Source organism: Athene noctua, chromosome 7 (genome assembly GCF_965140245.1).
Source record: "Athene noctua chromosome 7, bAthNoc1.hap1.1, whole genome shotgun sequence".
Taxonomy (NCBI): domain Eukaryota; kingdom Metazoa; phylum Chordata; class Aves; order Strigiformes; family Strigidae; genus Athene; species Athene noctua.
This window is the reverse complement of record NC_134043.1, coordinates 24,617,845-24,643,375: the sequence shown is the minus strand read 5'-3', so window position 1 is coordinate 24,643,375 and position 25,531 is coordinate 24,617,845. Positions and strand designations below refer to the sequence as shown.

At 38.9% G+C, this 25,531-nt stretch overlaps 1 protein-coding gene across 5 annotated transcripts in view; it reads left to right on the top strand.

Moving 5' to 3' along the window:
* Positions 1–25,531, top strand: part of CHN1 (chimerin 1) — a 103,425-nt gene that overhangs the window by 40,881 nt on the left and 37,013 nt on the right. For 3 of the 5 annotated variants that reach the window (XM_074910453.1, XM_074910454.1, XM_074910458.1), the window contains one exon: positions 9,491–9,779. In XM_074910453.1, the coding sequence (XP_074766554.1) occupies positions 9,491–9,779 (289 nt within the window). Of the gene's footprint in view, positions 1–9,026; positions 9,062–9,102; positions 9,244–9,490; positions 9,780–25,531 lie in introns of those variants that run through there. The other 2 variants (XM_074910455.1, XM_074910456.1) reach the window with 2 other exon arrangements.

The following is a 25,531-nucleotide window of genomic DNA, read 5'->3' as shown; positions in this document are numbered from 1 at the left end:
ACTTTCTATGCAGTAATAGCTGAATTACATTTTTTAAATTATGAATATATAAACATTTGATCAGGTTTATTCTGAATCTGCAGCTGATCTGTCAGTAGTCAGAAGGCGGCTAGCAAAACAGTAACTGACTGCATCCGTTCACTTTACTGTGGTAATGGTATTTTGACATCATGCTAATTGGTAGGAAAAAATGATCAAGACAATTTTAAAGTCTAAACTTTTCGTATCTTTCTATCTCTGTATTTTTTTACCTGATATGCAGATGCAGTGATTTGCAGTAGCAAGGGCTGAATTTCGTGTCTAGAAACCTTTCTAAACTATTCACACAATATTCCTTGGTTGCTAGCTGAAAAACCTGAGAAACTATATATACATATGTGTATACACACACACGTACACACCAACTTTAAAGCTTAGCTGGCTTGAATAGAATTGCACCAAAATGTGATCAAACCTATCTATGGAATAAATATGTTTCAGCCTGATTCACCTTGATCAGTTTTCTTTATTCTGCTTGAAATAGCAAAAAAGTGCTCCTTCCTTTGTGGCCAGCTGAAGCTCTTGGGGAGGGACTCTTCCTTCTCCCCCCAGGCTTAGCCCATCACACTTCCATAGGTGCAGAATTCAGGCAAGTTTCAAAAATTGGCCACTCAGGTATCTGCGGCTTATTTAGATGAAAGAAACAGTTCATGCTTAAAGCTATTTTAATAGACTAACACAACAGGTATGCCAACTAATATGCTGGGTATGCTGGGCTTTTTTTTTTTTTTTTTTTTTCCTTGTAAAGAGACAAATATTTCTGTTATGAAGGCCTAAATTCTGCTGAAACTAAAGATGTCATTCTGTTGGCTGGGTGTATCACACAAGCTAGTGCTAGCCCCAGGGGAAAATGTGCTGATAAATTTTGAAGCTTCCTTTTTTACTCTAAAGTAAAACAACTGGATGTCTATTAAAATTATCTTCCATATGAAAGTTTCTTTTCTTATATAAAATTTTATACCAAGTAATATACTCTGTTATTTTGTCAGTAACATGGAAGGTTCAGCTGTCAGTAAACATCATAGGTGTCCTGCATGTCATCTGCCTTATGTAACTGCACCTGAGCACTACTGAGGTGGCTTTGCTTAAGTATTTAGAATCATAATAAATAGGTACTAACCTTAATGAGTAATTAACTGGCTACCTAGGCCCTCCCACAAACTAGAATGCTTTTTTCCTTATGGTTCACGTCTCCTTGCTGTGTTCCTGTTCTCCTTCCCTCCTCTTCCCATCTGTTGTTGTTGTCAGCTCTGTTTTCTTTTGGCTGGACTGTCTAATTTATCTTTGGCAATTCAGTTTGCTGCAGTCTTCACCCTGCTCATATAAGTTTGGCACTTCTTAGAGGAATATTCTCTGCTTTGGTGGTGTGAACTTTTTGCTAACTTGTCCAAGAGCTGTCTGTGCTCAGTGCATATAGCTCATGTTCATTTTATGCCGTGTCCTTCACCTCTGACTACAGCTCCAGCAGCACCACAAAGATCTACTGTAATCTGGTGCACAGTAGAGGCATTAGGCTTGTGGTGAGGCACTGTGGTGGAGCTCAGAATATCTGGGCTCATTTCTTGGCTTCACATATGACTTGGCTTGAGGCTTTTAAATTTTCCATGCCTCATTTCTCCATTAGAGAGGATATTTTCTTTCCCACATGCCAGTTCAGTACAGAAGTCTAGGATGTCTTAGAAGTGGCCCAGACAAACTAGAAGTTGTACCTCATCTCTCAGACTACTCCAAGTGACAGTTCCTGAGAAGGAATCTGTGTTGTACTCTGCTATTTTTATGGAATATAATGTCTGCCTGGTTTGAAGCTTGTAGGCACTGTTGGAGTTGAAGTAATAAAGTCAAATTATAAAGAAATCAGTTGATAATTAAATTGTGTATTAGGTATACATAGCATACATTGCGCCCTCCTTCTGTCCCCTGTTCTCTCCCCTGTCAAAAGGGTACATATCTTTTCTGTCTTCCACAGGTTCTATTGGAATGTTTTTTTGCTCTATTTCTTTTAGAAAAATGCTAATTAGAAATATATCTTCAAGTTAGTCCTTTTGCTTGGCCCCTTCTTTTATATGCTTTTGAAATAAGTATTTACAAATTTTTTTTGTTTGGATAAATACATTTTTCCTGTACTTCATCAATAAGCAAAAAAGTCCTTCAGTTGTAGATACTATGGATGCTGTATAAATATGTTTTCAAAATAACCCACAATAGCCTCATTGTTGTTTAATCTCATAATTGTTTTCATCAAAATATTTATGAATTTTTCAAACACTAAAACAACTGACAGCAATAAATGTTATCTGGCCGAATTTTCTTCTTCCTTTTCCTTCTTTTATACTTGATGTATCTCAGCTAAGTATAGGTCTTCCTGAGTTGATAGGTGCTAGGAAGAGCATCAAGCTAATTTTTTTTCTTTTATTACTTGAGATGAGTAAATGAACTCTAACTAATAAATTGCCATCTGCCCCACCTACTGCTGCACTTGCGTGAAGGAAGAAATTGTATTCTAGAAAAAGAGAATATAATAACAGAAAAACTATCAGTCTTTATTGATAAGCTGTTAGTAGCCGCCAAAATTCTAACAGTGCATATTGTATGTGCAGGAACCATTTCATTTTGCATTATTATGCTTGTTTATTGTTAAGGAATGCAACTTTGAGGAAAAAACATTTTTGCGAGCAGGATAAGTATGTTGGCGAATCTCACCGTGAAAAAGTGGTGAGTGACTACTAGAAGATTAGAGGTGTAATACATTGAGAAAACAACTTAAGTAAGTAGCAAATTGTGTAACAGCTTTAAGTAAGTTGAGTAGACCTGCATTGTAAAGGTGGGACCAACCATCAATAGTTGGTACATCAAAGGTTGGGACTTTTTAAGTACATTAAAAACCAAAACAGGAACAACAACGTTTCTTCACTCTTCTCTCTGAACACCCATTTTGCACTTGCACTTTGCGATTTTATAAGGACATCTTTTGGGGCTTTCACTTTATGTTTTCCACGCAGATTTCCTTGATATCTTGAATTAAAATATGCATATTGTCTTAGTAACATAAATTTTTAGTGTGAGAAAACCTGTAGAAGCAGGAAAGAAATGTGACAGTCGTGAGTAACTTTTAAACTGAAAGAGGGTAGATTTAGACTAGATATAAGGAAGAAATTTTTTACAGTGAGGGTGGTGAAACACTGGAACCGGTTGCCCAGAGAGGTGATAGGTGCTCCCTCCCTGGGAACATTCAAGGCCAGGTTGGACGGGACTTTGAGCAACCTAATCTAGTGGAAGATGTCCCTGCTCATTGCCAGGGGATTGAACTAGATGATCTTGAAGGTTCCTTCCAACCCAAACCATTTTATGATTTTATGAACTTAAACTGTTGTAGGAAAAGCTGCTGTAAGTGAAACAAAAATTGACATGTTTGAGCATTGTGCCATGGCAGTTCTTTCTCCATAGTATGCATGGTTGTAGTGGAATTTCAGTTACAGATCTGATGTTGTTCTACTTCTAAATTTACCAGAAAATCAATGTCATATATGACCTAAAATTAAAATGTTATACATGGGCAGAGTAAAATCTGCACACGCATTTTGAAGTTTGCTGAGCAGAACTGGTGAGGGTTGATAGTTTAGAAGAATTAAAACACAGTTCTGCTTTAAGATAATATGAAAGCTCTCCATAGCATGAAGTCACACTGTAAAATTAACTCTTGGAGAATATTTCTTCAAAATTTTTGGTAAAGAAACAACTGTTTGCTTAATCTGAAACTGTGAAAGTTAATAACGTTCCTGCTAGTAATGGTTCCAGAAGGTGTTTATTCCAAGCGTGTTAGCATAGGTTTCCAAATATTGCTTTCATTTAAAGAGAAGATATCAGGCTTTTATTACTTTCCCATGTGTATATAGACTTCAAATATGTCTTAATCACTAACCAGTGAGCCTTTTCACAGGAAGCACAAAGGTTTCATCAGGTAGAAAAAGCAGTAAAACATTGCGCAAAACATTGGTATTGATTCTGATTCAATCATCAAATCAATTCCAGGGACTTACATCAACTTTAAATGGAATAGGGCATGCAAGCACAGTACTAAGAAGAGGTAGCACATCTTTACAAGAGCTTTGTTTCAGAACCAAACCGATTATTTTCAAATGATCTATCACTGATCAAGAACATTGAGTGATCTAGAGTGTTAAGTGATCTTACTGCATATTAATAGCATACATGGTCCTTGATCAGCTGACATTTGTTCACAGTTTGAGATTGTGAAAATCAGCTGTTAAAAGCTGTTAGAAATAAAACTAGACATCAAGATGAAAGAATGTTTTTATTATTTTGTTAGATTCATTTGTGAAACACACCATTACAGGTACCAAGGGCTGATAATACTTTCAGTCTTCATTGTTTTCAGCAGCTGTTACCTACTGCTGAGCAGTTGTCTCTCTCCCACTTGTGTTGTCCCTGACAGTGCTCATGATCCACAGGAAAGTGCCATTGCTCTTGTCCTCACTGCCTGCTGTTTGCAGCATGCTGTTTTCACAATATCGTTTCCCTTTTGGACAAGGAAGTCTGGGCAGTGATGCAGGTAAACAATCTTCAGTCTCAATTGAGAGAGACTGCTGGGAAGGTGTTGTCAGTGCCAACTCTGAATTTTTTCACTTGAACCCAATTAGACAGAGCGAGTTGAAGGTTGTGTCTGCATCGGCATGGGGTAGACACATTGCAGTTCCATCTCTGCGATTTGGTTTTTGTTCTGAAGGATGCCACACTTTTTCCGTGCTAAACTAAACTATTGTGCATTCAGCCAGTGCATGGGTCTGATCAGGTTTTAGGGATAACTTTATACCTAATTAATGTTCATCAAGCAACAGTCAGCCAGCTAGCCAATGCTGCTTTTCCAAATGGCACAGGAATACTATCTACGATGACTGTACTCTGCCACCGTTCCCATCCATATCAGACAATGAGGATTTTTCATCTCCAGTTGTACAAAATGCACCTTTACTTTCAATCCCTAATGCATTTTATTTCATTTATGCATATTGTGTTCTTGTAAACTACTGCTAAGGTTTTGGAGATGCAGATGGATTTGTCAAGCAGGTACTCTGGGAAAATGGTAAGTTCCACAATTCCCTGGCCATCCTCAGAAATGTTGTTGCCAATAAATAATAAAACCCCAAAAATGAGCTGCTCTCAGGAGTTGGAGACCTTCAAGGATAACTGTGTAGAAGAGGTTTTAGCTGTATGCAAGACTTGTGTTTCTTTAACAAGGAAACGGGGCAAAAGAGTATCTGTGGAATAATTTGTTTTGAACACAGCATGGTTAGGAGAATTACTGATTGCAAGAGTGCTTATATTTCTGTGGCTTTTTATGGAGTGTCAAGGCTCTAGTCTTAATTGTTGGCTGAGAGTTTTCAGAAGTTAGAGCTGAAATTCTGGCACCTAATTTTAAGTGAAACTTCTACCTTCTGACCGCAAAGCACGTTAAGACGCTTTTTCTCCAAGGGAAGATTAAGTCCGAGTGACCTTCAGGCACATGTACAGAACTTAAGAATCCCCAGCTCAGTGTATGAAGTTGCTTGAAACTAATGAGGACACGAGTAGCCCTGAGGGGCGTTAACTTTGTGGTCTGGTTGCAGCTACATGTTTTAAATAATGCTTCTGTCTAGATACTCTTCTCATCATAAAATAGCCTGTGAAAGAGGTGAATAGCTACTGTACAATTCTGTATGTGGACTGTAAAATCCATCTTCTTAGATGGTAAGAAACTGTGGATGGGCTTTTGGTCCTTCACTTCTTCCTTTTTGTTTCATCAGGAAGTGCTTGCATATAGAGTAGGTGGCTGAGTCTGAAGCCTGTCTCTCTCATGTTATGATGCCTAATTCAACTCCTCAGTCCTTTATTACTAGCCACATTTGCTCTACCATTTAATATGTTTTCCCACGTTGTTATCCACTCTGCCCCACTGGCAACCAAAGGGACTAGACAGAATGATTGCTTTTCAGGCAACTTGGAATAAAAAAAGTCTTTGATCTGTAGTCCTGCTGCTTGCAAACAAATGCACAGTGGACACAATGAGGCTGTTTGACATGTCAGAGATCTATTTCTTTTTCTTGGAAAAACATCTAATGTTCCTCTGTTAAAACCAAAAGAGAACATACATTATCTGTGTCCTGCTCTCTATTTCTTAAACAAAAACCAGCTGGTACTAGCGCTTGCCTTTAGGAAGAGACCATCAGGAAGTTGAAATATCAAACCTTGGCTCTACTTAGTTGCTAGGGTGATGTACAATTAACCAGGCTGCAGTAATGTTATAGAAAGTAAACATAAGGAAGTATTCTTGCTAATGGAAAAATTGTTTTAAGTAAGTTTTAACTAAGACTGAAGGGACTGAAGATTAAATTTTAATTGATCATTTGCAATTGGATGTGTACGTTTGCATTTATATTGTAATTTGATCAAAATAGTATCATTGTGGGGTCAAAAAGAAATTTAGATGAGTTTGAAAGAAATAAAACAGGGTTCTGACATACGTTATTGATGATACAGTCTTTGTAAGAGATAGGCATTTCATTGATTTGTGGGGATTTGGGGGGTTTTTTTCCTCCTTGTTGCTAATAGGTTTCTATTTGAAAAACAATAACATTTCCCTACAACATATCCAATAAGAAATTAATAGAGAGAAAAAAGTTTGATTTGGAACAAATAAGAAATCAGATAAAGGCAAACCATTCAATATTCAACCCTTGTAGCTGGTATGCAAGCACCTTTTCCAAGTGGTTATGACAGTGATGCAGAGTAATTTGTTTGTCTAAATACCTTTCTTTGAGTGGTAATAGTTAAGTTATCCTAGTGTATTTTAAACCGAGAAAGCTGAATGTACCTTTGGAAGGCCACACATGCCAAAAGAAATTGATGTGCAGTTCCCCAGATCCATACAGGAGGAAGTTTTGGTCTGTTTGAGGTTTACGAGAGAGATGAGTTTAGTCATGGGATGCAGTAAAAGAATTAAAACTGTGAAATGTTGTCTGTGAGACACTCATGTGCTGAAATGTGGGTCAGGAGTGGTGGTATAAAGATTATGTCCTTTTGGAAATCCTGTTCCTTGTAGTATCTCTCAAAGAAACACATTATGTGCAGCAGTCTGAACAGATGTACAGCATAGGGGCTGCTCAGTAAAACATAACTGGGGTAGAACCGTGAACCTACTGAGTCTGATGGGAAGAGGATTAATCCTTTAAGAACTTTTATTCATTCTCTGCATTTGGCCATCTTGTTGTTCAGAACTTTGTTTTAGACTCTGCAGGATGTTACTGAAATCAAGACACGATGTGTACTTAGTAATTGGCCCTGAGAAGCGTTTCTGTGATTTATCTTCTCTTCATAAGATTAGTGTAATACTTTCTCTTCTAGAAAGTTAAGAGCAATAAATGACCTTCAGCTTGTTTAAAACTCTGCTGTAAGTACTGTCAGAGCATATGTTACTGATTAGAGTAGCACTTTACCTGCTACATGTCTTAATACAAATAATTCAATTGCATATTGTCATTTAAAATCCATTATTCTTTATCGAACTTACTCAGTTCTCCTGTCAGATTTTAACATCATAGTGCTTGTATGTACTCCATGTGCATTATTCCCACTGGCTTGAGCAGAAGACAGTGAAGGTTACTCAGTTTGGCACTGCAAAGTGCTGAGCACTCTTGACTCATGTTGACTTCTCTGACAGTGGAAGGTATGCAAGGAGTATGTCTCACGGTCAAATCTTGTTTGCCACACACTACGTTGAGTAGAAAGATGCTCTTGAAGAATGAGCCTAAACATGTTCCTGTCCCTTCTGCTGTAACTTAAGACATTATCTTTCTACTTTCTGAATGACTTGTATTCACTCAGAATTGCATCTTGTGATGAAATTAGCATTGGGTAAAAATGAATTTCCTTCTGTCATTTTGTAATTTCTTGCTTTTCAGTTTGATACAGTGAACTTTTAGTTTGTGTGGCATAAAAATGTGCATAGAAGTACCAATTCATTTCCAGTAAAATGCCGAGGTAGTTCCTACACATCATGTCTCTATTCTTACTGAGCAGGACACAGATTCCTGAGGGCTCCCTCACATTTGAGCATTATGTAGAAATAACAGCTCTTGAAGCTACAGTTACTGTCAGATTATTGATAAGGGCATGGGAAGGTTTGGCATTTTGAGTCAAAACACAAGAAAAAAGTATATACATCGCAGAACAAGTGATTTTGCCCATATTTGTAAGAAGAGTGCAATATTTCACCTGAAGTCTAAAATTATGCTTTCCCCTGTTTGGCAAGGCCCTGTTGAAAAGGAGCCACTTCAGCAAAGCACCAATGTTCACTTTGTTCCTTCACATCTCCTGTGAAGCATTTGGTTGTAAAATGAAAGCAATCCATCCTTTCAGATTTAGCTTTTAATATTTATTTGGCAGATCAGACCTCACAGGGGGGCCCAATACCCTGAGCAGAGCCACCCTTGCTGTTGTCTGACCAAGGAATAACACTGGAGCGAGCTGTGAAAGCAGCTTCTTGCCTCCATCTTCTCCACAGGAAATGCGTTGGTTGTTGCCAAGTGCAAACACTGGTGTGTTTTCACACGTTTAGATTGCTTTTAGGCAGAAAATTGTTGCAGATTCTAAGTACAGTTTTTGAAAATATGCTAATATTCAGGTAAAATTGGCATTCTTATGGTTGCTAAGAGCCTGTATCAAAATGCTATTCCACCCTGACTGCAGAATGGCTAGCGTCAGATAGCTTTCACGTTATATATCCTGTATATTACAAAGATTTGCTTGAAGCTCAGGACTTAACAAGCATAACACAGAAGGACTTTTGTACAAAGCTTGAAGAGTTAGTCCTTGGCCTTTGGCCAGGAATAAAGAATGCTTGCCCTTGTGCCATTTTGTCCTGTGCTGCTCCAGTTCTGGCAGCAGTTCTGCTTCAGTGTAATTGTTGGCACTGAAGCTCAGCTGAACCCTGAATGGCCTCTTCCTGCAAGCAAGCAGGGGCGCAGAGGTCCGAGACAGCATCAAAACTCCATATTGATCAACTGTAATAGAGGACTCTATTATGAGAACTCTTCATATCAGAGCCAAGCAAATTGACTACAGCAATGCAGTAGTAAAGTACGAAAAAAAGCCTTAAAGAGTGTGAAGTAATTTTCAGATTTTCCACTGGATAATGGAGGGGCTAAAAGAGTAAGAGAACAAACAGCTCCTTCTGGGACAGTCACTGTTTTGGCTATCTATCTGTAGTTGTTGTTGATCTCTCCTTCCTATCTGTGCTAAGTAGTAGTGGAATTTTTCATTCTCGTCTGGAACGTACACAGAGCATAGTCACAGCTTTAAGTGATAAAGTGTTTTTTATTATTTGCAAAGGCTTGCTTACTCTTCTTTATTCTGCTTACTGTTCTTTAAAAAAAACTTTCCCATTTCATTGAGGCAGATTTGGAAGTCAAACCAGAAACTTCAGACTCTACTACGATGGAAAGCACTTTGTTGGGGAGAAACGTTTTGAGTCCATCCATGACCTGGTGACAGATGGATTGATTACTCTTTATATTGAAACGAAGGCAGCTGAATACATTGCCAAGATGACAATAAATCCAATTTATGAACACATAGGATATACAACTTTAAACAGAGAGCCAGCACACAAAAAACATATGCCAACCCTGAGAGATGAACATGATGGCAAAGAGTCTACAGGAGAGGATGAGGTAGCAGAAAAGAGGGTAAGCAATTATTAACCCACACTCTTTTTTCTGTTAGACTTTTTATTTTATACCTCTAACCTTCCCCCTTTACTATAAAGTGCTAAAGGTATCTGTAGATATTTAGTCTACGTATTTATTTCTAGTATTGCATTAATAGTAGTATTTTAACTGGTTATAGGGTTTTTTAATGGCAATTTTTGCATATTACAAATTTCTATGATTTGGAGGTTAGTTATCTTCAGGTATTTTCGCATTGGTGACATAGTTGTTACCATTAAGCCATTCCTTTATTTCAAATGGGCTAAGAATATTTCATCTTAGAATTGTTTACAGTGTATAAGACAACTGCCCTTTGGCCAAAATTATATTTCTTAATATATTCAGCATTCCCCAAACAAATGCATTCCATAATCTATTCAGCAGTCTGCATACAATGACAGTAAAGCTGTCCACATCATAAATAAGCCTGTTCATAAAGTTGGTAAAATGTTAAAACATTTCACTTGGCTAAGTTCAGCCTGTCAGAAGCTGACAGAGCTATTTTTGGCCTCAGCCAGACTTACGAAGAAGGATTGCTCTCTTCAGAGAGTTGCAGTATCAGCTGAGAACTGACTGTGTCCTGGATTATAAAAGAAAAACGAACAACAAAGAAATCTTAGAACTGGTGAAAATAGAAATATTAAAGGAGGTTGGGAATGTATCAGGCAGACAGAGCAGCTTCCTGAAACTTCATTTGTGTGACAGAGACTGAACTTAAAAAGAAAACATAATTTAAATTCCATCATGTTAAACTAAATACTTTGTTTATTGAAAAGCTGACATATGAAAGTGTTTTTAAGGTGTATGATTACATATGTGTAGGTGTTTGTGCATGTATAATAGTCTGATATGCTCCCCTATTTCACAGACTTCAGAATGACATTAGTTATATCTAATATGCTTATAGTGCTTAGAAGAAATGCTAACCTTAGTTGGGATCATCTGTTTGTCTTTCCAGTCAGAAATATGTCTGGATTTCAATTTTTCTTGAGGTGGAGGAAAGGTCTCTCTGACAATTTCCGACATACATGACTATTACAGTGAAACTAAGCTCCGTGCAGCATCCACAGAGAGAGGAGGCTCATAGCTTTGGTCCTTCAAATCCTTCTCCAGCAGAGTCTGTCATCCTGCACTGAATTTGCTGAGAGATGAAGCACGCAACTTAGCTTAAAGTATGAATCTTCACTGTTATCAGATCATTTTGACAAAAGAAATACTGGTGGGGATATTGAAGCTATCTGACCATGTTAAATACCCGATTTCTTGCCTGTTAGGTAGCAGTAGTAGAGGGGTGAGTTATCAGTTACAGTTCCTGACAGACACTGACTTGCAGCGTGCTGTTTCAAAAGGATTTTTTTTGCATATTATCATAGAGAGTTCATTATAATGCAAAGCTGGGTAAAAATCTTCCTGTAAGAGTTCTAGAAGTCACTGCTTCTGGTTTCTTTGGTAAAATTAACTCTTCCTGCATTTAGCAACTTTCAGGTGACAGCAGAACTCTGTTCTGTTACAACATTTTTTAGACTGATGAAAACCTTTTTCATAGTAAAGGGATTTCAGTGGTTATTGTTGAAGAATGCTGTTTTTTCCATAGATGACATGGTGTTATGTCAGACTCATCAACAAGGTATACATATTGTTTTGAAACATTTGTCATGAAATAGCTCAAGAAGTATTAAATGTTTCTCACAGATTGAAATTTTAGGTGAAAAACTTTTAGAAAGGTTAGTCATGTACTTGCAACTTCCCACCCCATTTGTCTGGAAGTTACGAGCAACTAAAGTGGCTTCATCTGCAACATAGTTGAACAGCAGTGGTGTACTGGCCTGAAGCCCAGCTTTTGAGCCTTTTTTCTTTATTTGTCTTGGAACTATGTTGATGTGAACACAATGAGGCCCACAGACATCACAGTATAGTTAAATGTGGTGCTTTCAGTTTAATTTTCAAGTCCTTATGCAGTTGGGATTACTACCTGTGGCTGTGTGGGAGAGGCACAGTGTGATCTTTTTTGCTGTGGAGTAGTGCAGAGGTGCCGTCTTTGCTGCCTTTACACCTCTCAGGGTCATTGCTGGAAGATGACACAGAGAGTCCCGAGTGTCATTTCACTCAGCAAATTTCCAAGGAGAATAAGGCATTCAACCCCATGATCAACACCCGATCCCAGTGGCAACCTCAGCATTTGGAACAAGCCCCAGCGTCCAGCTAAGGCTTGCCAAACCCTTTCTCCCTCCTCTGTAAGTCACAGGATGTGGGGAGCATGGGAAGGGAGAGAGATACAGTGGTGGCCTCGCTGAATGTCTCATGGGGGGTGGTAGCTATGTGCAGTGTCGGAGTGGTGGGGAGAGGAGGCCGCAGAGGGCTTTCCCAGGTGTCTCCCATCACTGTCTGGGGCACTTGACTACTTGCACATCCACTAAAGCTGTCACCTTGACAGCCTGGGAGAACTGTTTCAGGTTCAGTGGGGTGAACATAACCAACTGGCTGGAGGACTGTACAGGCAGGTGATTGAATCGCATCTGATGTTCATTTTATTTTAAAAATTTGAAATAATGACGTATATACTTGTTCGACAAATAGTTTCCATTTAAAGCATGAGTACTGGATGACAGGAAATATCTGGCTTTTTTAAAAGCCTGCATACTGAAAAAAGTTAACATGCTAGCAGCAAGGAACACAAGAGAGATTACAACCTCACTCTGCTAGTTTATAAGCTTTCTTTGGTAAAATAATAATAATAAATTAAGAAAAATAGGCATATCCTCTACTAAATTGCTCAGAAGGTAATTTTACCCTTTTTGTGCAGGCTCCTGCTTCTTACTGATATTTACTTGAAAACTTCAATTAATAATAACATAATATTTACCTATGAATCATTTAACCATGATACAAGGACGTTTCTTATAGGACATTTATAAATAGGTCAGGTGGTTTTTCATTCTCTTTGGTGGGAGGGATGACAGAGTCATTCCTGTTGTCCCATATAAAGAGAGTATCACTGATAATTCTAACAAAGAATGCAAAGAAAAATGTTCAAAATCCAACAAGAAGAAACATTGTCTTATGATGCAAACAGCAGAATCTGTGTGTTACAACATTAGCCCATTAGCCCCATGGTGAGGATGAAAATTTCTGCAGGGTACACTATTTGGCAATTAATGCATCTTTATCAGTTTTATACTGTAGCCACACAGCTTCTCCCTACACTGTATGCTTCCTCCTCCATAAAGAGAGGAATAAGTCTGAGTCTTGAACATCGATCATCCTGAGCCAAAATACATTCCCAGATTTGCAGACTCTGAGGCTGTTCAGATCCAAATCTAAACTTTGTGCCTGCGACTGTTGCCCAATCCTGTGTGGGTGGTGTATGAAAGATAAACCCTTCAGAAGAAGGAAAGGAGAGACACACAGGCTCTGGCTGGGGAACAGCTGGTGGAAATGTAGTTTTGCTTTCTGCCATAAAACCAAGTGGAGGAAATTGGGCAGCCGGAGAAAACACGCCAAACTTGAGAATGAGATATTAAAAAGCGCTTCACCTAACCTTGAATTTTGTGGGGCAATAGCAGGGAACACCACAGATTTGTGTTAGATGCCTCCCAGCATGCACAAATACTACTTTATTTGTTCCCCACTCTTTTTAGCAATAAATTTATAGTAGCAGAATTCAGCATGTGTTAGGTGAATTGTCATATGCAATACTTTAAAAATGAGCCTTAGTAAAGGGAAAAGATTTAAAAACCATAAAAGATGAAAAGACAAAAATTATGTGATTGTTAGATGAGGATTATAGGACAGAAATCACAATACTCCGATGTACTGAGTCCTGCAAGAGACCATACTGTGGTGTGATTCAAGATGCAGTTTTTAATAGGAAAAGCATGAGAAAATAATCCACTGTGCAGCATGTGCTTCACTGATTATGAGAAGGAATTTGACTGCTTACCATATATATTTAAAATTCCTGGTTAATGGTTTATGATTTTCATAACGTATGAAAGAATTAATAAATAGTCAGAGATAACTGGAGGCGTGGAGATTGAAAACAGGAGAGTGCTTGTCATGCTCGAATGCCCTGAATAGATATTTTAGCTGCTGTGCTAAAAAGGTAATGCTGGTTCCCAAAACAGTCTGCAGATTGTTCAGAACTCAATTGTGCAGCCATCGTGGTCTGTGTGTTAACAGAGGGCTAAGATTCATTTGAAAGAGGGCTTCCCGTGTGGATTCAGCCTGTATGGCCTAGCGTGGAAGTGGAAATAATACCCAGTATCACAAGATTTACTGTTCCTCACATGACTTGAATACTGATGGAACTCTGAACATTCTCCACTCTCAAAGGTAATTATGGCCTTAGAACAGATGACTTGATTCTGTTAAATACCTTATAAAAATGGTAACTCTCAGAAATTAATAAATACCAAGACATATATCAAAGTTCTTCCTGAAATCCCTGCAAAATATGATTTTTTTTTCCATTTTGACATGCTTTTGAGAGATTAATGTAAGAATTTAAGTGATTTATTCAAAAGTTAATATTTGTTATGAGAAAATGAAATAATCAGTTATGAGTTATCCTGTCTTTCAGAATGAAATCCTGAGGTTAATGTTAGGATAGCATCTAAATCACATTTATTCATGTTTACTTTGGTGATAAGTGCTATTTCTTCAAGAAACTTCCGTGGGTGCAAATCAATTAAAGACCCATTTCTAGAATGTACTTTATTCAGTTCAATTCCTACAGACAGAAGGAATTGAGAGAAGGTTTGTGGCAGCTGTCACCCAACAAAAGCACACTTTTGTTCTATTTTTAATGACCTTAGTGGTGATACTATTTTTTCCTCCATAGTGATAAAGGCTGGTTGTCTGCAACCCTGTACAAGGAGATCTGTAAATGTAAATGTGTGTCACTGTATTAGGAAACATGCTTTTAAGCTTGCCTCCAAAGATAATACAGATCACAAAGTTAATTGCAATCTCTGTGTACATTTCTGATGGATTCATAACAGCCTCCACATAAAAAATCAAGGGTCATACTTACAGGTGTTTGCAGAGGGACCAGTCTCACTTTCCAACCTTGAACTGACACTGGTGTTTTCATTAATGGTACTACTACTTTTCTACTTTTGCTCTCAATCAAACCTATTAGTTAGATCTGCTTTAAATCTTCCTTCACCAGAGTTCATTTTATCTTCAGGGAAAGGACATCAGAAATTGTAGCCAAGGGAGTTACAGTAGCCTGTCATAGAAGTGCAAGGTCTGTGATGAAGGAAGACAGCTTTGAACAACACTGGGTGCCCAGTAATGTCAATGCTGGGACCAGTAGGAACTAGAAAGAAGACGCGGTCTTAGTAATCAGGGAGGAGTGTGTGCTTTGAGAGTGAAGCAATCTTGATGCTGGAAGTTGTTTGAAATATTTCCATTTACTTGAATTAATTTTATGAGAAAAAGATGGGTATGTAACATATAAAACTGTAGACAAGCGATAACTATAACAAGGGTAGCAACAAAGCAATAATGTTTTTAAAAGTACAACTAATAAATGTCTACCTTAAAGTACATTTAAAGACGCAGGAGAATGAGCACTGAAGAATCCCATGGGTTAACTTGAGGAGATTGTCAACTCTTTTCTCACAAATGTTCCTTTCCAGTCCCTGCGCGGGTGTCCATGACAATCACTCTGTAAATTTAATGTAATTTATAAATAAAACATAACTCTGTGGAAGGCAAAAACTTCTATTTATTTCTTCTGGGTTTAGCCCATCTTTCAGCAAAGACTTCAAAGCACAATTTTGTCAATACCAAGAAAGTTCTTAGGCAGGATGAAAGACAAGCCTACTTTTTAGGTAGCTGCTCTGGCGTATCAGCAGTGTCGTACTCCACAGAGATGGCCCCAGCCACAGTCTTCCTCATCTTCCCTTTCTGTGCATGAGCATTTATGGCAGTAGGCATCTAGTGCCATATATGCCATTATATATGGCACATTACAGTTCAAACTAAGACTGCAAATGGTTGTGATGCCTTTTTATAAGCATGTAGTTTTTAACTTAACTATATGTTTATTAAGATCTGAGAAAGGGGTGCTAATCACACGTGCTGTCCAGTGTGCAGACATTAGCACAAAGAAAATTCTTTTCTCCAGACTGCAGGGTGCTTTTTCTACTCATAATAACTGAGAGTAACCTAAGCCCTTATTTACGTTCAGTGTGGCAGTAAAAATGATACACTAATAAGGTTATATAAACTGATTTTGTTTTAAGACTCAGAGATTCAAATTGAAGCATAAAATTTGCTAATTTAATCCCCAGGTCACAGAATGTCTAGTTTTTTTCTTGTCCATATCTCATGCTTATAAAGCATACATTAGCAAGCCAAACTTATTTTTTAAGCCTCTCTAACTGGACCTGTAGCTCAGCTCCAGTGCTAAAAACGGTCCAATAGCTCTCCTATTCTTCCCAGACCAAATTCTTTCTTCTGTCCTTGCCAGCTCTGGTTGGTGCTCAGCTGTGCTCTGTTAGTTTGTGCAGGTTACAAATGGCATCCCAGCTGATTCCAGTTAGCCTCGCAGGACCTCACCTGCCTGCCTCTGTGTGTGTGCGCGCCTGTGCCTCCAAAGCACATTAATGTAATGCTTACACAATAACGTGTGGGATTAATGGGAAGTGAAAGCTGTGTGTTTGTGTGCAGCCTGACTCTGTGTTGCTGGTCTAGTATTACAAGGTTCAAAACAAATAAGGCTCCACAAACTTCAGACAGTGAGGAGTGGCTTAGGTCAGGTTGTATTTCAAATGCACAAGGTGCCTCTTGTCACGATGCTACTCCTGTAGAGAAGTTTCCTCTGGTTTGTAGGTAAGCACAGTTGAGGATCAGCATCCCACTTCAACCTTCTGTCATGGGTACCAGTCACTTGACTGCTCACTGGGATGACTTTCTGCTATTTGACATAAGTGTGGCTTTTTTATGATCTGGCATGTGAGATGTGTACACAAAGATACAGTCTCCAGAAAGTCCACTGTCTAATTATACTGAGACAGGCAGCTGCCCTGTGAAATCCGGGGGTCTGGTCTCTCAGACTTATAGACCAGACCCTCAGCAAAAGTGTGGGGAGTAATTACTCTCAGTGTATGCCCTGTGCCTGATCGAGCCTTTGTAAAATGAATAGTGTGCATAACTGTTAAAAAGGCTGTAAAGCAGTACAGTTGCTGTGCAATTAAATCTGAAGAATACGGCTTGTGTTGTTACTGATAAAATGAAACCCTTAGCAATGAATAAGCTGCTATTCTTTTCCTGTGTTTCTCAGTGTTGTGAGGTAAGTCAGTGTGAAGCCCTCACCAGCAGTTCTTTCCAGGGTTTCTAATGCTTGGTGGTTTGGATCTGGTTACATTTTTAATGCCTTTTAAAAAGTAGTGTATAGCCTTAGCTTTCCTTGCGTGTGCTGACAGAAGTTTCCTTTTAAAACAGGGATAGGCTAGCACAAGAAAGGTCACAGGGAGGAAGGAAGGAATCTGCCTTAGCTCTTGAAGAGCTAAAGAGGATATCTTGCTTTGGGTGCTCTTCAGGTGGAAAGAGATTTTTCCTATCCTGGTGGACCTTAGTAGATGGGACACAGCAATGTAGAAGTCCATCTCAACTCCTGATGAGCAATAGAGAGCTGTCATGGCTTCAGTCCTAATGTGCTGTAGGAGTCTGCAGCTTACCTTCTCGATGGGCCTTATGCTTGAGCTTTCCAAAAAGGCTGCCTAGAGGTATGGTGGAGAAGCCTCATAGCTATATACAAGGAAATTACAATCATCATCCTTTTTTTTCAGAGAAAACCCACTATGGCTTCCCTTGACTTTTTATGCCTTCTCACAACTGAATAATCTGTGCAGTGGCCACAGAAAGGGGAAGGTGGGTCTCCTTCAGAGCAGACTCCAAAGCTGGCATGTGGTTGTCATTTATGGCTTATTTATGGCTTTTGCAAAGAGCTGGCTGGATGGTGAGGGACTGCGGTGGGTTGCTAGCTGGCAGCTAGCATTTGTTGTTCTCTTTCCTTAGCTGTGTGAGTTTTGGGTCTTTTTTTTTAACTCCTCCTCCCATCTGGCATCTCCTAATTATTTTCTATTACTAATCACTTCTACAGGAAACAGACTGGACTGTTGAATTAAGAGCCCTATAAAAGGATAATTTTGTTATTTACAAGTTTCTTACCTCACTTAGACTTTATAATGTGACACTGTATAGCTGGTGATAATCACCTTGGGCTACAATTGTATCTAATCTCATAAACTAGGCAGGGTCAGGTCTGGTCACTAGTTGAACATGAGAGTCCCAAGGAAAGGCCGGGGTTACGGGAAGTGGGGTCAGTAGCACCTTTGACTGTGAACTAATATCCAACATGTCTTGTGGTTTCAACCCTCTGCAAGTCTGTAGGCTGCATAAATCTGTGCTAAGAGTCTGACTACCAGGGATTTTCTCCACTTACCTCTATCATTATTCAGATAAACTCATTTTTCCCTTACTGTTTGCAGGGTGAGGGCTGGGTGGTTTTTTTATTTCAATAGGAGGGCAGAAAGCATTTTACATTGGTCACTGTTTACATGCTCACAAATACAAATACATGTCCTTTGGCTTCTGTACAAAGATGGAAAGGACATGGAGCTGTGGCGGTCTGGTGTGTCACTCCCTGTTCAGTTAGAGAATCCCCTGATAGGCAGGCACATCTGCTCCAGTTAATTGCCCATTCATAAGTGGTTACCAAACCCTTAAGACCCATGAAGAGTAAAATGCTTGTCTTAGAAGTGGTAGCAGGAAAAGAAGCAGTTAGAGGTGCCTAAATGAAGTATGAGACTGTGAAAGAAGAAAAGAACAACAATTTATCCTGTGGTTAATGCCACAGAAGCTGATCTGTTCTAGTCCTTGTTTCTTTCTTTTCAATTCTTCACAAGAAAAAAAGTATTTTCAGATAAAACTTCTCATACTTAGTTTTAGTCTCTAGCTGAGTGTTTTCTGAATTTGAACAAAGGAGAAAGGTTTGTTACTAAGCTCAATAAACTACTTGCTCTTATTACTTCAAACCTGTCACACTTGTCATCAGCAAAGAGAGCAACTCTTGACAGTTTTGCAAAGTTGTCCTTTGATCATTAACTTTGGTGTTCTAAAACTTTTCCATATTTAACCTTTTTTTCTGCATGGCATCAATAGTTAGAAATGGTGTTGCTTCTTGCATTCACTGTTCTTACAGTCCTAACATTAAAGCAAGGTAAGAATTATCACCAAAAAACACAACCAGTTGAGGAACAATTTTTTCTCTAATCCTCATCATTTTAGTATTGATATTCCTCACATCCATACCACTTCCAAGATAACTACAGGATGATGTGTTGCTAATAGTGACATTTATATTGTAATGCACTTGGACTATATTGCTTTTTTAGTGAGGATTATTATTGCATTTGGTTAGAGCTAAAGCAGTTTGAAACAGTTTGCCTAGGGAACATTAGAGCTACTATCACAAAGTATAATTTCTCTGTTAAACCTTAGTCATATGTGTTATGTGATTTAGGATTTTTTTTTAAGATTTCCAATTTGTGAATTAGATTAGTAGCACTTAGAAGCAAGCAGCTTTTCCTCTTCCTGAGAGAAGAGTGGAGAAATAATGTGAAAATATGAAAGTATTCCTGTATTCCCAATTTCCATTTTGCTTGTAGCGGTGAAATATTTTTAAAGGTCTATGATTTAAATCATGTATCAGATAGTTTATTAGTTGAAGACTGCTGATGCTTTTACATTGCTGGAAAAGTTTTGAAACATTTCTCAAAATTAATATGATAGTGGATTATATTTGCATTCAGGCATTTCTATGAATTGTCTGATGATTAGAATAATGATGTGTTTAGTACAAATGCACAAAAATTGCAAAAAGTGTTATGAGTTGTTATCTTTCACAGAATTTGAAGTGCTCAGTCTCTTAAGTGACAACTTCTCATTCACTCCAGCCTCCAGATCCTTGCTAGCATTTGTTGCAGCGCTGCAGCCTGGTGCCTGGAAGCTGCCAATCACCTTTGTCACACACTGGGGTTCACAAGGCAGACGCTGCTCAGCGAGAAGATAATGCTGAGAACTTACTTGATAATTTTTTTATTGGCCTTATGGGTTAATTCTCTTGGGCTGTTTTTATTGTTGAAAATTCAAACAACCTCAGTGTTAGAAATCTCCTGAGAAGGGTCACTTAAACTGCTAGTTCATGGTGGCAGTACAAATAAAAAATTGCCCTGTAAGATGAGGTGACAAACATGAATCAGTAAGAAGAAAGCAGCTGTGCTGAACAAACATTTTGTTCACTGCCAATGAATTTAAGAAATGGAACTATACCCCGAACTTAGTCTTAGCTTCAGTATGCCCTATACTCAAAATAAGAGCTTCTATTCAAAGATCATTTGCCTCTGAAATCCCAAATGTTAGATCTTTGAGTTATTGATTGCGACCTGGGACTAGTGTATTTCCACTGAAAATAGACATCAACTAAACATTATATTGCAAGAAACCACAGACTTGCTGGGGGGAAAAAAACAAAAAAACCAAAAAACCCAAACACCTAACAAAACAAGATAAAAACCCTCAAAGTCCCTCCTGTGTAACAGAAGTTGTCCACATGCCAATGCCTGCTTCTCCCTTGAAAGGTAAATAATCAGCATAGCCCAAATTTATGATGTGGAGTTACATAGCCAGCCCCATTTTGAATCGTTCAAAATGATTCAGTTTTCAAATCAAGACATTATTTAAGTTTGATTCAAAGATGCTAGGTTTGGCCAATTGAGATGATGGTTTCTTGAGTGCCTGTCTCAAATAAGAATTTTTAACAGTTATAGCTTCTTTGAGGGAGATGGGATGTTTCCTGCCCTTATATGAAAATTTTTATGACAGAGGCATTTTAAAATGTTAATTATGAAACTAAGAGGGAATAAATAGGAAAGATGAACCATATGTGGAAAAAGAGAAATGAGAAAATTGAAACGCTGGTCAACAGAATGTAAAATGAACCTTTTCTGAGAATGTGACCAGGGATTAGAAGATTTTATGGGTGGCAGTAAACTGATAATTTGATAATAATTGATAATTTGACTTTGGGAGCATAATTCCACTGACAATTCCGCTCCGGTTTCAATCATGTCAAGTTTCAAATTAGTCCTGATTTAAATAGAGATTTATGCAAGGATAGGGGGAGCCCACATGAGAGACTCATTGGAAGGATGATCAGCCTACCTCACTTTTCTGCCTAATTGCATTGTGTAAAGTGAACGTAGGCCCTGACCCACAGCACTGGTGCAGCTATGCCCATGGGCACAGATGTACCTAGAAAACTGGTAATGAGGCTCTGCAGGGAGTCATGGTGGACATTGGGGGTTACCCCATTTTGTAACTGTTCAGCAGTGAGATGATCCATAAGCAAGTTTTCACCTTTATAAATTTTGCAAGAATGTTGCATGTCCATGTCACAATTCTAGTGTTCCTTCAGGTTAAAAACTGTTTTCACCTTGATTCATGAATCAAGGGATAATTAAGGAAGGGTTAGGAGACTTTGCACTCTTGGTCTTATTTATGCTAAATAAGTATGATTATGGACTGAAAGTATGTTGAAGAAAGAAACTGTGACAGCACATGTATCATAGCAACATAGCTTATTCAGGAAGAAGTAGATGGATTCAAAATAGAGGATGTGCCAAAGGAGCAGGTGTAGTTTGAAATACAAAGAGTGTTTAGAAATTAATGAGCTGCAGTTTTCAATTATAACATACATTGAATTACTCTAAATTGAATTACTGTGTAGAACAAAAAGGCTAATATTAGATGCATTAGCTGCCAGACAAGACTAATGTGAGAGTATTATATATTAGGTAAGAAAATATTAATGAGACATAAAAAGAAATTTTCATACCGCTTGCCCATGTTATACCAGGAGTCAAAGCTCGTATTCCATGAGGATTAAATGAGAAAAAAAACACTTGATAAATATAATAATAGAAAGACCTTCTGGATTATATGATTGTCATTATTCCCAAGTGTATACATTTTCAGTTACAAAAAAATACAGAGGTTTATTGTAAAAACTGCTTTTATCAATATGATTCTTAGATGCATATTATAAAGGAAGTGTTGTAAATTATTTATTTCATAAAGTCTGGCCACTGTCAACATTTCCTTGCTAAGAGACAGGTAGGGTTCCTCATCAAAGGGTATGGTTAAGCTTTTTTGATGCACCTTCTCCTCCCCACCCTGCCCCATTATTTGAGGAAATCCTTACAGCAGTGTAGGTCAGAGGAGAAATAAACTATCACCAGCCCTTTGTGGATTCAGATTAGTCTAACAGCCTGTTTTCTCTTACAATACTTAGTAGTATATTAGTAACAAAGAGTATTTGCAAAAAGAGTAGCATTCATGCAGCTGCCAATTTGCATTACATCTTGACTGTTATCACTCCTATAGAGCACACTGTCTTGTGGCATTTATAAATTACTTTTACAGTGGTTTTGGAACACAGTCTGCCTTGGCCTGTCACAAGTCAAGAGGCTTTTGCTGGAGTGACCCCTCACTGCACTGAACGTCAGTCATGCCTCAGTCAACAGCACAGCTCCCTGCAGGCCAGCGAGGAGACATGCCACAGAAAAAGGGGAGGGAAGAAAATGCAATGTTGTTAGCTGAAATAGAAATGCTAACTAAACGAGAGAGAGATGGAGAAGCTGCTGAGGAGCAGCTTCTGTGTGTTGCTGGCCAATGTGAGGGTCGCTCCCTTAGGAAGAGCTCCTCGCTCCACTATCCTTCTGGTGGGTCTCATAGCTGCAAGACAGACCTCTCTAGCCCTGATTCATCAGCGTGTACCCCTGTAATGGTTGACTTAAACTATATTGGTAGTTATCCCCGTCTCTCTTTTTCTACATTTCCCAGGGTGAGGAATACCTGGCACAGGCAGCTGCTTTAAGTCACTATTTAGCTTATCACTGCCATGGTCCAGGCTCCTGTCAGGAGGAGAGGAAGATATCATGGACCAAAATCAAAGCTATAAAGGATGGTAGGGTGGATGGAAAGGACTGAAAGCAAAACTGTAAAGGACAGGCTTCATCTGAAGGATTGACTGGAGACAAATGCTGGTGTTTCATGATGCTTTTCTCCTTGCTCAGGAACTGTCTTGCATGCTCTGCCTTGAACAGTGATGCTGCCAGCCCCTGAGGCAGGGAAGTGGTATCTTCTGTGCTCTGCCCGCTCCTGGTCCTCTTCTGTACTCACCCAGTTTGGCTGGGGTTGCCTCCTCTGGACCCACTCAAGCAGGTCCATGTCCTTCTTATGTTGGGGGCCCCAGAGCTGGACATAGCATTGCAGGTGGGGTCTTACAAGAGCAGAGTAGAGGGGGAGAATCCCCTCCCTCGACCTGCTGGCCACACTGCTCTTGATGCAGCCCAGGACACGGTTGGCTTTCTGGGCTGCGAGCGCACATTGCTGGGTCATGTTGAGCTTCTTGTCAACCAATACCCCCAAGTCCTTCTCCTCAGCGCTGCTCTCAATCCACTCATCGCCCAGCCTGTATTTATGCTTGGGATTGCCTTGACTCAATTGCCGGACCTTGCACTTGGCCTTGTTGAACTATGGATGACATCCCTTCCCTCCAGCATGTCGACCATGCCACACAGCTTGGTGTTACCAGCGAACTTGCTGAGGGTTCACTCTGTCCCACTGATTGCAACATCCACGTCCCTGCCTGTGCGCATTCTTACGTGCCCATGAACACCCCTGTAGTGGTATTTGTACCTATGGAGTATGAAGGAAATTTCCAGAATTAGCCCCTCTCCTTCAGTGGACACAACAGGCCAGTTGCTGACCTCGCTAAAAGCTAAGTTGCTTGATGTCAGCAAAGTTCTCCAGAACCAAACCAAAAGTAGAACTTGTTACCAAAGGTACTGTGAAATGTTTATTTTATTTTGGCCATGGCTAGATTTGTAGTTATATACCAAAACAGCCCCCTCCCACAGGAAAGAATTGTGTTTACCACTGAGAAGTGCCTTGCTTCTGTGCCACTGTCCAGAACAGAAAATGTTAATTGTTCTTCTCTTTACTTAAAAGAGGAATAGTCACAGTGGATGCTTTTTGCCAGTGCACAGTTTCGAACTGTCATTTCCAAAGGCCCATAGTGGTAACTGCCAGGAGCAAACCTACAACCCGTCATGCCACTAGGAACAAGCTAAGCTGGCTGACCTAGATCCAAATGAGCTGCAGTGACTGGTAGGTTATAGTGCTAAAGCTACAGAAAAACAGCTTTTCTGTTGGCTTCCCCTAAGATCTCTGCTTTTTTATGAGTACGCTCCCTTGTTTTGAAATCTTCAGAGTATTTCTGGTAGGCATATCAGTGCAAAGATTTTCCCAAATAATGCTAATACACTCTAATTGTATTGCACAATACAATACCAAACGAACTCACTTTTTATGCAGTAATTTTTATCAGCAATATTGGCAACATTTTTTCCATAATTTAAACTTTGGTTTAGCTTATTTCTTGGTTTTAATTTAAGTTTTACTTTAAACCAAGACAACGCTTTGGCTGAATTTGTTTAAGGTTTTAATTAAAACTTTTTTTAAAACTTTTTTTAAAAAAATTCTAGCTATAAAAATGTTTATTATCTGCTGTGGAAATCACATACTTCAAAAACATTTATATTCAAAAATATAAATAGACATTTCTTTAGCTTTTGCAATAAGTTTTTCCCAGGGGGGAGGTCTGATTTGGAAAATTTTGTTGTAAAACCCAGAACTTTTCTCAGGAGTAAGTTTTCATCATTCAACCATGTCTTAAACCCTGACTCCTCTGTAGGTAACTGTGGCCTCAAAGCGGGTTGTGTGTTGCCTGAGGATCCCAGCATACTTTGAGCATTGTGGGAGCCTAATGCTGTCTGTGTGCCAGGTTAATGTGGCTGTGTTGGAATGGCAGCAAGTGAAGTCTTGCCCTGGTGGCTGAGGCTGCGCGATAGTCCTTCCATCCAGCTTTTGAGATGTCAACTTTCAAGTTGAACTTTTCTTTTAATAACATCCCTACCCTTTGCTCACACCATGTGTCTGTGTGCAGAGGATGTGCCCTGGAATTAGCATGTCTACAAGTGAAGAAAATTATGTGAAAACAGCTTATCATCACTTTTAAATACAAAGTAAAATTTTGGGCTCCCACTCCCCCCTTGGAGTAATTCTGGGAAAGATATGACTGGGAAAATTATATTTAGCATGGAACAAGCCTTCACTGAGAACAGCATTGAGGAAATTGGGCTTAGTTTCACAATCTGACTGATTAGCTTTTGAAAATCGTGTACTGAGCCCATAAAATATGCTCATAAAACGTTCAGGCAAGGAAGGATTTTCTGAGCATATACATTTGGCTAAGTTAGCTATACAGTGAAACAATACACACCAAAACATACAGTGGCTAACTGCATAGCAAACCAAATATCCTGTTTCTTGAGATATATACAATAGGACATCATCTTTAATTTAAAAAAAAAATGCATGCAATATAACTGCTGGTTAATATTATTATTAAAAAATATTCCTTAGAGGGAAGAGATTGTATTTTATATATATAGTCTGAAACAATAAAGGCACGTTTAGGCATAACAACATGAAAATACCATATGAGAATGAAAAGCCTGCAGTGCACTGCACATGCATTTCCTGACACTGAAGAAAACATGATACTGTGTGTGAGAGAGGAGCCAGGTGGTCAT